Source organism: Hemicordylus capensis, chromosome 2 (assembly GCF_027244095.1).
Source record: "Hemicordylus capensis ecotype Gifberg chromosome 2, rHemCap1.1.pri, whole genome shotgun sequence".
Classification (NCBI taxonomy): domain Eukaryota; kingdom Metazoa; phylum Chordata; class Lepidosauria; order Squamata; family Cordylidae; genus Hemicordylus; species Hemicordylus capensis.
The window spans coordinates 402363434-402377239 of NC_069658.1; the positions used below are offsets into that span (position 1 = coordinate 402363434).

A 13806-nucleotide genomic window follows, 5' to 3' on the forward strand; every position below is an offset into this window, starting at 1 on the left:
GGAATATGCCAGTTTTGTTGAAATTGAAGAAAACAAGGTTGTCATGGTAATATTTCTCCCTTGGAGATTTCCTAGAGCAGATTTAATGTTTACTATGACTGGTTCTTCCCCTGTTCTGCATGGATACCTTCCTTTCTAGCAATTTTAACCATGTCTCATGGTTACATCAGTAGATACTAACCATGGTCAGAGCTAACTCTCCTTATAATTCCTTTTCTATGTTAACTATGTAAAATAACTATGTAGAAATATTATATAGTTCTAGGCAAAATGTTATTTATTTATTTATTTATTTATTTATTTATTTATTTATTTATTTGATTTTCTATACTGCCCTTCCAAAAATGGCTCAGGGTGGTTTACACAGAGAAATAACAAACAAATAAGATGGCTCCCTGTCCCCAAAGGGCTCACAATCTAAAAAGAAACACAAGATAGACACCAGCAACAGCCACTGGAGGGGTACTGTGCTAGGGGTAGATAGGGCCAGTTACTCTTCCCTGCTAAACAAAGAGAATCACCATGTTAAAAGGCGCCTCTTTGCCAAGTCAGCAGGGGTCAAATATTGTTTTAAGGTTTTAAATTGTTGTAATGTTTTAACTTTTTGCTGTCATTTATTTTAACCAATGTTTTAATTTCTTTGTTGTCATTTATCCGTTTTAACTAATGCTTTAACTTTTCCATGTTTGTTGTAAACTGCCCAGAGACATAAGTTTTGGGCGGTACAAAAATATGTTAAAAAATAAAATAAAATAAACTGCATTGAGAACCTTTTTGTAGAAAAGCGACATATACTATAATAATTTTTAAAACTAATACTGCTGATGTTTCATAGAACTTCGTTTCCCCCTTTCTACCTTCCTGTGTTGGGACCCAACTGCCTATGCATTTGTTTCATCAGGCAGGAGGGGGCGAGAGGCATACTGAAATAAATCTGTAGATCCAAAGATAGACTGCAGTGTGCTAAGTGCTTTACTTGAAGACAGTGGAGTTTAAATGACAGAGAAAGGCCCCATCATCCTCTGTGTGTGGATGTCATTGATGTTCCTTTGCTATTAACCTCACTGCAAAGAGCTGAGCTTTGATTGCTCTTGTGATGGACCATCTACTACAAGATTTCCTGCTTCTAGTCCTTCAGGCAGCAATCCATCCCTCATGTGAGGAATGTCTGGTGTGAATTCATTGTCTGCTGCAAAGTGGTATATACAAAGCATATTTGGTTTTAACTTTTTGTGGGAAATAGTAACAAAGGTAATTGTCCAGTATAAGTCTCTAGCAATATAAACCATCTGCAGTATAATTAGCATACACTGCTATGCGTGCTCTTGGGTGTTTGGTGCAGTCTTAACCTAGTAGCTTAAATCCAGCTTATTTCTCAAGTTGGGACTGTTTTCGTTATTATTATTTATTATATATTCAATTTCTATACCGCTCTTCCAAAAATGGTTCAGAGCGGTTTACACAGAGAAATAATAAATAAATAAGATGAATCCCTGTCCCCAAAGGGCTCACAATCTAAAAGAAACATAAGATAGACACCAACAGCAGCAGTCACTGGAGATACTGTGCTGGGGGTGGACAGGGTCAGTTACTCTCCCCCTGCTAAATAAAGAGAATCACCACGTTAAAAGGTGCCTCTTTACCAAGTTAGCAGGGGTGACAGTCATGACAGTCCTGTTCAGAACAAGCATTGCAAGGGCATGCCCTATAATATCTATCAGTGAGAGCTGGGTTAGCACAGATGAAAGTGAATGTGAGCAAATTTTAAACTGGGTAGACCCTTGGATGATTTTCTAGTGGGGTACCTGATGACACAGCACCATTTTATTTTTTGCATTGTTTTGGGGGATATTTGTGGTGTGTTCAGTATTACAGTTTATTGGAGGCAAAAGGCCTGTCAAAAGGTTATTGTCACTGTGTGGTGTAATGTGTGTTCTTGTTTCTTTTGCAGAACTACACTCAGTACATCCCACTATCCATATATGACCTGCAGACATGGATGGGCAGTCCCTCAATTTTTGTGTATGATTGCTCCAACGCTGGTCTGATTGTAAAATCTTTCAAGCAGTTTGCCCTTCAGAGGGAACAGGAACTGGAGGTGAGATATCTAACAATTGCATTGGGCTGATGGGGAACAGGAAGAGAGGAGTGTTTTGGAGCGGTGGCATTATTTTCTTTGGAATCAGGTGCAATAGGAAAGATGCGACTGACAAAAATGGTGTAGAAAACATTATAGCATGGATCATTAATAGAACTGTTAATTAAACAACAATATTAATCGTTTCAGTTTGTGTCCTAATGGTTTTTATAGCTGAGATGAAGCCAGAGGCGAAGTACATCGATATATCTTGCACATTGCAGACTTTGAGATCTATTGCTGTTTCTTGTTGTTGCAACCAAATGTACAGTCACTAAACTAAGTGTTTTTTAAGAGTTATGAAAAAGGAAACACAATGCTATTGCCATTAGTTTTACAGCCTGTAGAAGTGTTCTGGAGTTGTTAATAAAAGGGGTACATTTTGTGGTTTTAGTATTAAATTTATTGTTGCAAATGTGAATAATACAAGATGAAGCCATTAAATTTAAGATGGTTTCACGTGCCTTTTGACTTGGAATTTGGCTAGATATTTTCTTCCTGCCATGTAGCTGCCAGAGCTTTGTCATTAAAAACCAATTTCTTATTTTATATTGCTAAATCCTTTCCATCTTTTTGACTTTCACTCAGAATGCAAGTAGGCAAGCCAAATGGATCTGAATCATGACTGTGATTACAGAGACTGTCCAAAAGTCTAATAATTTGTTGAACAAAAAACCTTGTGTTGAAATTTAGTATGCTTATCACAGTCAGAAAATAGCCAAACATAATAGCAGAACCTTGCAGATAAATGTTAAATATTTTCCAGCCTATTCACATTTTTACAAGCCCACCTGACCATGCCTTGTGTATGTTAAAGCACAAATATTACAAGCCCACCTGTACGTGCCTTGTGTGTGTTACAGACCTTTACAATAGATCTGGAAAGATCTGTTGTAAGGAACTGATATTTGTTCTGGAGTGGGATTGGTTACCTGCAAGGTTGTAATGACATTGTAACACTGATAACACATAATTCTGTCTACCTGCTCAGGTCATCAGAGACGTATCTAGGGAAAATAGCGCCTAGGGCAAGCACTGAAATTACGCCCCCTGTCCAAACTTCTGACACCCATCTTTCAGATAACTTTACTATAATATCAGCTGAAAAATACAAGTCAAGCTTGTTAATCTTTTAATATTTCAAAAACTGTTTAGCAGTGGATGTAGCCGGACCAAAAAATGCTAGAAAACCTCAAATTTCAGTATGCTGGGGCTCATGAAATACCCAAATACTATGTGGAGGTGTACTTGGAAAACTAAACAAAAGTGCCTGTCTAATTGTCTGCTATGCATTGTAACATCACTGTTACATCAGTTTTAAAAATAAATGGAGAATTTGACTTTTCCCAGATACTCTGAAAATAATTAAAGGATATGCAGAGTAAACTGTGTCACTGCTTGGAATATATTCTAGTATTTCAGAAAGACAGTTCAAATGAGAGAAAGAGAGCAAGGAACTCTCAGTGGGCCTTAATACTAAGGATTTCACACTGATTCAAAGACAAACTCACCATTAATGGCCATATTATGAAGACATCACATTTAACTCACTTATCACAAGAAGCAAAGTAAGAGCAAATGAATACAATCCTAGCTCATAAGCTTCAGCTCAGTATTCACAAGCCCTGATTCTCTGTACATAGTGCCAAACTGAATATGTGTACAGTGACTTATATTAACTTAAATTTTTTCCCCCATCTGTAGCCCCTTCCAGGGGCTTCCTAAAGGCCATGGGGGGGGGGCGGTCTGCAAAGGTTCCCCCTCTCCCCTCGCTGGCCTCTAGGGACTCGCAGGTACCATTTGAGCATGTGCGGTGGGCATTTTTAAAAATAATCTCCACCACCTCCTCCCAGCGGCCGGGCCTCCTCTGGCTGACTGGTTGCCACCGCCATTGTCTTCCCATCCCCGTCGCTATCCCCCAGGCAGCTGCTCTCGCGAGAGCTGCCACACATGGGATTAGCGACTGGTATGCCTAGGAGAAATAAATATATAGATGAGCTTTGAAAAAACTAAGGTATTTCCCTCTGGTCATCTGATTGTTTAAAAATAGCTGCTTTATTTTCTTTATCTTTCTTTTCTACTCCTTCTTTGTGCTCTTACCCTTTTGTTTCAATGGGACCCTGAAGCAATTTATCATGGGAACAGGGATAGCTGGTATCCTTCAGGCCAGGTTTCGGCATAGCTGGGCAGCTGCTGAGGGCCCAGGGCCCTCGGAAGGGCCCACTGTTGATCCTTGAAGCCACTCATAGCCTTCTTGTGGTGGTAGAGGGAATTTCCCAGGACCCACCCAGGTAGCAGGGGGCCCATGAAGGATAGTTTATCAAGGGCCCCTGAAAGCTGGAGCTGGTCCTGATTCTCCCCATGGAATCTGGAGGTGTAGTTTAACAGAAGGTGGCACCCCATGTATTCCTGCTGCCCTCCATGACTCAATGATAATTTTGCATGGGATTCAGAGTTTTCCTTCCCTAAATTTTGGACAATTGAATGTCAAAAAAATCTTAGAACCACACGGGATCATACCCCTTCATAACCTCTCGCTAGACATTGCTGTAGGTTTAGCGCCTGTTTGACGTGTTTGGTTTGAGGTATTTCATTTGGGAAGAGAAAGCTGTCTGTAACTGGAATTGATGCTGAAGTGTTGCAAAGCTGGAAGGGAGTAGTGGGTATTGGCTGGAGAGCAGAGATGAACAATGTCTATATGCATTGCTTGATGAAAAACTCTTTAACATTAATCCAGTGCTGGTTAGAAGTTTCTGTTAGATTTGTTTATGCAAACCCTTTGCCCTCAGGCAACTAATCCAACATTTCCCGATTGGTATCCTTTTAGATTGCAATAACCTTCTGCTTGAGCATGGCAAGTGTGGCTCTGGATTAGCTGGCTAAGAAATATGGTTTTCAATTTCAGAGTATACTCTTCATATGAAATGCTATGCACCTCGTTAAATATATAATGCCTGTAGTTTTAAAACAATGTATTCAGGATTTAAAATGCAGGTTGTTTTCAGATGACATGCATAATAATATAAAAGTACTTCATATGTTTCATAATTTCATAATTAACTTAGATTTTGATCTTGGTACTATATTTTAATTAAAAGTTAAGACGTGTTGGTATTTTTTCTGTTAGGCTTAATAATATTGGCTATTGTTCAGATGGTTGCTTGTATAAATAGCGGATATTAAAAACACAAAATCTGTTCATAGTTAATATCGCTAAATGTTTATTTTGGTAAATATAATATTTCCAATCTAGAAGAAGGAAGTCAGTATAATGAGGAGACTGAAAAGCATGAGCTGCATTTATTAGATACTGTTTGAAATTTATTTTCCATTATTTTATGTGCTTTTCTTTTTTTAAAGGTTGACCTACTGGATTATCGACTCATGGCATAATTTGACATACTTTAAAAAAATTTGGCCTCTGATAGTAGTAGGGATTAAGGAATGGCCAGATGGTGCGTTGAACTAGCAGATCAGAAATGGTTGTGCACATAGTGTTTAAAAATATATGAAACAGTAGCAATGTGAATGGATTATGATTCATCGTTAACCAGCGAGCTTAGCTGTTGGGGAGGCTTCTGCAGTTTAGGATGCTATCTATTTTAAATGTCTTAATTAGTACAGTGTAGTATTTCCCCATTTTTCGCTATAATATGTAGATCTTTCTTTGTTAATCATAAGGTCTAGAAGCTTGAATCGTTCTTCAGAATGAAAGCTGTGATTTGTAAGAGGCCACTGTTATGAATAATTATGTACTGTTTTAACACAAAGTTCACCGAGCAAATTAAAGAACAAGAGCAATAAGAAAATATTATCACAGTTCTCTCTCATTGTGAATGCAGATTCGTAGAATGAGCACCCTCTTAAATGTACAATCAGCATTATGGAAAGAGTATTTTCCTTTGCGGGCTCAGGTTGGGAATGTTTGCTCAAGTCTTTTAAATCTCAATGGAAGGACTGCAATTAGGAAGATTTTTTTTTCTTCAGCATGAATATTGTTCCTGAGGGACTGAAGATGAAGGGCAGAAATGCCAGTTCAGTGTTCTGAAAATGTTAAATGCCAATTCAGCCATATTTGTATTCAGTTTTTTAAAACAGAAGGTGAGAACATCTTTCTTGTTACTCTGTTATAATTTCCTCTCCTAATCACCCAGAATGGAAGAGCTTTATTTTATAAAGTGCCTTTCTAACTTAGCAGAATCCCGATGGACATTTCAAAGCTCTGTGTAAGATTCTCCAGTACTATGTCCATAAATGAAAGGTGCAATGTGCCATACGGTGGTGTACTCCTAGTAGAATCATGTTTCAAAGAAGATTGTTAATAGGACAGCGAGACAGTGTTACAAGAAGCCCAAAAGTTCAGATATGTATGTTCTCTCCCTGCTGTAAATAGAGCAGTTGCAACAGCCAGGAAGCACCTCCTTTGGGGTAGAAGATGGGGTCTGGAAGCTTCTCATAGCACCAAAAAGAGGAACTCCTGATTTGCCTCCAAATGTTAGATAGGCCTAACAGGGTAACAGGGTTCTGACTGAGCAGCAAAGGAGCTTTTCAAAACAGTCTCTACACTTGGATTTTCCCCTTTTTCCTCTTGTCCCTACTTTTGGCCAAGTGAAGCAAGCCATCCAATTTAAGACTTTGTCGGTCCATTGCGCAGCTTGAGTAGCATGGTTGCATTACGGTAGCCTACTTCTAGGAAGATCACATATTGGATTGGAGATATTCTGACTTCAGGCAGAGGAGGAGCTTCTAGTGGAGGAGGGACATTCCTAGAAAGTGCTATCTATTTTTCCTCTAGATTTTAGACTCTCTATACATTAACCATTCCCAGTTATGGTAAGAATGATTGTTATTAACATTTTAATATATCAGACGTCTTGCAGCATGTGTGATGAAGCCTAGCGTAGTCTAAATATGTTTCTGAACCTCATCATCCATGTTCTAATAATGTAATTGTACCTCCAGATGCCTCAAAGTCTGTAAGGTAAAGCCAAGCACAGCCTGGACATATCTTCAGCCTGTGCTAGGCCTGGTCTCATGCAATTTCCTGGCTATACCTGGAATCCACTAGAAAATAGTGGGTTCTCTACTTATCCCAGAAATTGGATTGCTATTTTGTTCTATGCCAAGCTGGGATCTCTGTCAAGGCATGGATCTAGGAGGGACCCAGACCCTCCTTTCCCTGTTGCTTAAAGAGGTGTTGCCTGATTTTCTAAGTGCAAACTGCAGTGGTGCTGGGGGACTTCCTGCTAATTGTGGCAGGTCCTCAGGCAGGACTGTGTCCTTGGGTTCTGCTGATTCTCCTAGTTCAGGGGATCCTGGTGGTGTGGACTCTTCTCACCTTGTCTCATCTTTGAATAGTCTTCTCTGTCCACAGTTGGGAGGCATCCTGGATCTAGGGTTATGTATGTATGTATGTATGTATGTATTTCATTTTATATCCCTCTCTTCCTCCAAGGAGCCCAGAGCGGTGTACTACATACTTAAGTTTCTCCTCACAACAACCCTGTGAAGTAGGTTAGGCTGAGAGAGAAGTGACTGGCCCAGAGTCACCCAGCAAGTATCATGGCTGAATGGGGATTTGAACTCGTCCAGCACTCTAACTGCTACACCACACACATCAAGCCCATAATCTCATTCTGGCAGAATTTTCTGGCATCTCTACTTACAAGCAGTATATTCTACTTTCAGAAGCAATATCAGAGATGACTCAATGAATCTGCACCTGCAAGATTTATTTTAAAACCCTACGTTTTCTACTGTGTCTGTTATGAAGGTGTTGCATTTCATATTAGATGCTAAGGAATGTTGGAATTTAGATTCTAGGATCTTCAGAGACTTTTTTGCCCAAACTCTTATAAGCCTGGGCCCAGACAGGCCAGCCGTTGGCAGTTAGAAGTGCTCCTGTCATCATAGGGGGAGTGACATCAAAGCAGTTCACCCGGTGCCATCAAGAGAGAGAGAGAGAAGGATGCCTGAAAAGGCACTGTCTGGTCCCCTGTCCTGGCCCCCAATACAATAACAAGAAGCAGAGAAGAGAAACAAAAGTGAGGAGGAGAATGAAAGCCAACTGAAGGGTTTGACAGCAGTAATGGCTATATCTTTTGATAGTGTCATACATAGACTGAGACACGTTCACTTATTTTTTGACCTAATTCATAGAACGGAAAATGTTTTTTGGTCTCTACCCCTTCCTCAAAGGTATTTAGTTTTAGATGTATGGTCTGCTGCTGCTTGTTCTTAACCTCCCCCCGCCCCTTTTGGGGACAATGTTATGCCTCATGGGATGCTTGCATGTGAACACTGGGATTTGCAGGAACCACGACAGTTGGCCTTGAAGACTTGACCTCATGCTAGTACATGTGTGGGCTGGGAGCAAGACTCTGATTCCAAGGCAGGTGGTGGGCTGAACAGAAAACAAGTTGTGCATGTGTTCCAGTCCTTTGGTGGATCTCACTGAGGACTAAAGGCACTCCATTATAGCACTCAGTTATCTAATTAACTAGTTTCATTGAGTTCAGAGAGTATCTGTAAACACACCATAATTCTGGAAAGCTAAATGAGCTGCTGAAGTGCACTGTGTTAAACAAAAGGCTGCTTAATCTTCCTCTGTCATCCCACATAATTGTGTATATCTGAAACGCCTTATTACATGTCAGGAGACGCTGAAAAGAGGGATAGAAGGAATTTATGCATGTTACAGGACCTTGCTCAGGCTATATAGAAATCAATACATACACATCAGTGTTAGGTGTGCTTAGCTCCCCTTCGCAGCAGCCTCATTCTAGACTCTCTTTTGCATCTCTTGATATTCTTTTTGCAACAGCAGCACAGTCCCTTGTTTTTATTCCTCCTGTGTGTAAGAATTAAATGCTACTGTGGGAGTGCTTGTTCCTTTAGACTTGAGTAGGGTACATGACTAACTGCTTGTGATCAGAACTGATGAATCAAATTTGTGGTTTTGATTTTGTTTTCCATCTTCCAGCTTCAGCACTGATTAATCTTTTGAAGTTACAGCCAGGGGAGTGTTGCCGTGTATATCAGTGGAGTGGGGAATTTTCCTAATCTGTCAGCCTCTGGGAAGAAGGAGCCCTCCTCCTCCTTCAGCTTTGTTAGCTCACAGGCAAAGAAGATGGGGATGCTCTCAGTTCTGGGAAATCACCAGGCCTCACTAACATTCAGAATTATTGGAGGTGTAACTTCAAGTCTCCAGGTCCAGTCCTCTTGACTTCTGCCAGTCCCTTTTGGGAAGCGGTTGCTTTGTTGCTCAAAACTGTGCTAACTGGGCAAAGTGGCACCTTTTAAAGTGGTGTCTCTCTTACGTTAGCAGGAGGGTAGTGAGTGACTGTCCGTATTCATCTCAGTATATTGTCCTGAGCCAGTGTTTCTTTCTTTTTTCTTTGTTTAAATGGGGAGCTATTGGGGGACAGAGAACCATTTTCTCATTCCTTTTGCAATGTAAACTGCTTTGAGAACTTTTTTGTTGCTGAAAGTAGGTACATAAATATTTTAAATAAATAAGGGATCATGTAAGTGTGAGACCTCCTCTCAACCACTCTTTCCTCTGTTGTCTTGGGGATGAAGCATCTTTTAAGATGCTTTTTAAAGCTTTTTAGCTTTATAAGCATTGCACAGTTAGCCCAGATTAAATTCCCCTTATAGGGCTGCAGTATTAACATATGAGGCATTTGGAGGAATAATTCCTGGACAGTGATCAGCATGAGTAGCTGAGCAGCCCTGAATTTTTCATGGTCCAGACCTGAATTGATTGATTGTTTGATTACCGTCAAGTCGGTATCGACTCTTAGCGACCACATAGATAGATTCTCTCCAGGATGATCTGTCTTCAACTTGGCCTTTTAGGTCTCTCAGTGGTGCATTTATTGCTGTCGTAATCGGGTTCATCCACCTTGCTGCTGGCCGTCTTCTTCTTCTCTTTCCTTCAACTTTCCCCAGCATTATGGACTTCTCAAGGGAGCTGGGTTTTTGCATAATGTGTCCAAATTATGATAGTCTGAGCCTGGTCATTTGTGCCTAGAATGAAAATTCTGAATTGATTTGTTCTATGATCCATTTGTTTGTTTTCCTGGCTGTCCATGGTATCCTCAAAAGTCTTCTCCTGCACCAAAGTTCAAAAGTGTCAATTCTTTCTCTCTCTTGCTTCTTCAAGGCCCAGCTTTCACATCCGTAGAGTGTCATGGAAAAAACCTTGTCCAAATGATTCTAATCTTTGTAGGTATAGACACATCACAGCATCTAAATATCCTTTCCAAGGCCTTCATTGCAACCCTTCCAAGTGCTAGTTTGCGGCATATTTCTTAACTGCTGGATCCTTTACTGTTGATGGTGAATCCTAAAAGACAGAAGCTGTCCACCACTTCAGTGTCTTCATTATCAATTCTGAGGCTGGTTGCTGTACCCGTTGTCATTAGTTCAGTTGTTTTTACATTTAGTCGTAGTCCCATTTTTTCACTGTGCTACTTGACTTACATTACTAGAATTTGGAGATCAACCGCATTCTCAGCTATCAGAGTGCTGTCATCAGCGTAGCACAGGTTATTGATGTTTATTCTTCCCAGTTTAAAACCATGCTCATCTTCTTCCAATCTAGCTTCTCTCAGTATATGTTCAGCATATAAGTTGAATCAGTAAGGCAGGGGTGGGGAACCTTGGCCCTCCAGCTGTTTTTGAACTACAACTCCCATCATCCCCAGCCACAATTATTGGCTGGAGGGCCAAGGTTCCCCACCCCTGCAGTAAGGAGGAAGTATACAGCCTTGTCTTACTTCTTTGCCTATCTGGAGCCAGTCTGTTTGCCTATCTGGAACCATGTTCCGTCTAGACTGTGGCTTCCTGTCCTGTGTATAGGTTTCCCATGAGAACCATGAGATGTTCTGGGTTGCCCATTTTCCTAAGGATATTCCACAGCTTGACATGGTTGACGCAATTGAAGGCTTTTCTGTAGTCGATGAAGCATATTGACTTCTTTTTGGTATTTTTGCCTTTCTCAATTATCCAGCATGCATCTTGCAATAATGTCTCTTGTTCCTATGCCTTTTCTAAAACCAGTTTGAACATCCGGAATTTCCCTTTCCACGTGGTGATCTAATCTGCATTGGATGATCCTGAGCATTATTTTGCTAGCACGTGAAATTAAAGATATTGTGCGATGGTTTGCACAATCTATTAAGTCTCCTTTCTTTGGAATGGGTATTTATACTGACCTCTTCCAATCTGTTGGCCACTGTGTCATTCTTCAGATTTGCTGGCATAGTTTGGTTAGAACCTTGACTATTCTTCTTCTGTTGCCTGACATATTTCTGTAACTATTCCATCAGTTCCTGTAGTCTTCCAACTTGGTAATGACTGGAGTGCTGATCTAACTTCATCTTCTCGTAATAGAGGTTCTTGCAAGTAGGAGATATCTTCTAGAATATTTTATTATTTATTTATTTATTTATTTATTTGATTTATATACCGCCCTTCCAAAATGGCTCAGGGCGGTTTACAATTAAAACAACTTATAAAACAATAAAAAGCTAAAACAAATTAAAACATTAAAACAACAACTAACAATTTAAAAACATTTTAAACAAAAATAAAACATTATCCCCAGACCCCAGCTCAAGAAAACGTAGACTCAGTATAGAAGAAAAGGGCCACAACTTTGTTAACTATTACACACGACATGGCAGACTGCAACACCAGGTGATTAATCACCCTTAAAGAACAGTGCGGGCCAATAGAGCAGGTCAGAACTCTGAAATCCTACCCAGCACCCTACTGGGGGACACACCCTGGCTCGGGAATGGGCAGGTACACCCCACCCAATTCCTTCAAAGCCAACCCTCCCTTCTGTAAGAGAGGGTCTGGATACTTCTAGGCATTCGTCCACCCCGGACCGCACAGCCCAAAGGTTGGAGAAGTCCTGAAGCAGGGTTCATGGCAATCATTCTCCCCGTGCCGCACAGGCTACAAAGGAGCGATTAACCAATCACCCCTTTTACATATCCAAGGGTGCTCACCGATGTTCTAACCCTCAAATTGCCACCCCGCCCGCACTGTTCCTGCCATTGTGGTTGACCTAACTCTAACTACGCACCCAGGACACAGAACGGAGTAGGCGGAAAAAAACCCAACAGTGGCCAATGCGTTGGGAGCAAAAAATTCCTACTCGGCCCCTTCAGGCGGCCAGTCGCTAGACCCGCTCTGCACCGGGGAGGGAGGGAGGGGAAAGCCCCTTCTCCTGTGATTGCCTGACCCCAACTGAAGAGAGAATGGAAAATAGAGGATGGGGCAGGGATCGGTCAATCCTGGCCGAAACCCCGCCCCTTGACCAAAAAGGTCAAACGGAACCCTTCCTGGGCTTCGCGCAGGACAGGCTGGGACAAACTCCCTCCCGTCTGCACAAGGCGGGGGGGGGGGGGTGTTAAGTCATTAAAAACATTAAATCAAGTTAAAAATTAAAAAATTAAACATTTAAAAATATATATATATTTAAAAGCCCTGAAAGGCCAGGCCAAACAAATATGTTTTAAGGGCCCTCCTGAAGGCCAACAGAGAACTCGAATTACGGATTTCCGCAGGGAGCGCATTCCACAGCTCCGGAGCAGCCACAGAGAAGGCCCGCCTCCGAGTCGCCACCAGACGAGCCGGTGGCAACTGGAGACGAACCTCCCCAGATGACCTTAATGTGCGGTGGGAATCGTGCAGAAGAAGACGCTCTCCAAGGTAACTTGGACCTAAGACGTTCAGAGCTTTAAAGGTAATCACCAGCACTTTGTATTTTGCCCGGAAACATATCGGCAGCCAGTGTCAAAATAGGCGTAATATGGTCTCTCCGGGTTACCCCAGAGACCAATCTGGCTGCCGCATTCTGAACTAACTGAAGTTTCCGGACTACGTATAAAGGCAGCCCCACGTAGAGCGCATTGCAATAGTCAAGCCGGGAGGTTACCAGCTGGTGCACCACTGTTTTGAGGTCATCCTCCTCAAGGAATGGACGCAGCTGTAGAATCAGCCGAAGCTGATAGAAAGCACTCCTGGCCATGGCCTCCACCTGAGAGACCAGGGTGAGGCCTGGGTCCAGGAGTACTCCCAAGCTGCGCACCTGCTCCCTCCGGGGGAGTGTAACCCCATCCAGCACAGGGAGATCTAACTCACTCCTCAGATTCTGAGCCCCCACAATGAGCACCTCCGTCTTGCTTGGATTCAGCTTCAATTTGTTCTCCCTCATCCAGCCCATTAATGCCTGTAGGCAGGCATTTAAAGAGTGAGTGCCATTTCCTGAAGATGAAAAGGAGAAGTAGATTTGGGTGTCATCAGCATACTGATAACACCCAGCACCAGATCTCCTGATGACTTCACCCAGCGGTTTCATGTAGATATTAAAAAGCATTGGTGACAGAATGGAGCCCTGAGGGACTCCATATAACAGCTCCTGCTTTGAGGAGCGACTGTCACCATGCTCCACCATCTGGGATCTACCTGAGAGATAGGAACGGAACCACCGCAAAGCGGTGCCCCCTATTCCCAACTCCTCCAGGCGACCCAGAAGGATACCATGGTCGATGGTATCGAACGCCGCCGAAAGATCCAGGAGGATCAACAGAGTCACACTCCCTCTGTCGATTCCCCGGTAAAGGTCATCCATCAGGCCGACCAAGGCTGAC

General features: G+C 41.9%; 1 protein-coding gene across 4 annotated transcripts in view; it reads left to right on the forward strand.

Moving 5' to 3' along the window:
- Window positions 1–13806, forward strand: part of RPTOR (regulatory associated protein of MTOR complex 1) — a 510229-nt gene that overhangs the window by 184172 nt on the left and 312251 nt on the right. For all 4 annotated transcript variants that reach the window (XM_053294863.1, XM_053294866.1, XM_053294865.1 and 1 more), the window contains exon 5: window positions 1952–2098. In XM_053294863.1, coding sequence (XP_053150838.1) covers window positions 1952–2098 — 147 coding nt within the window. The remainder of the gene's footprint in view (window positions 1–1951; window positions 2099–13806) is intronic.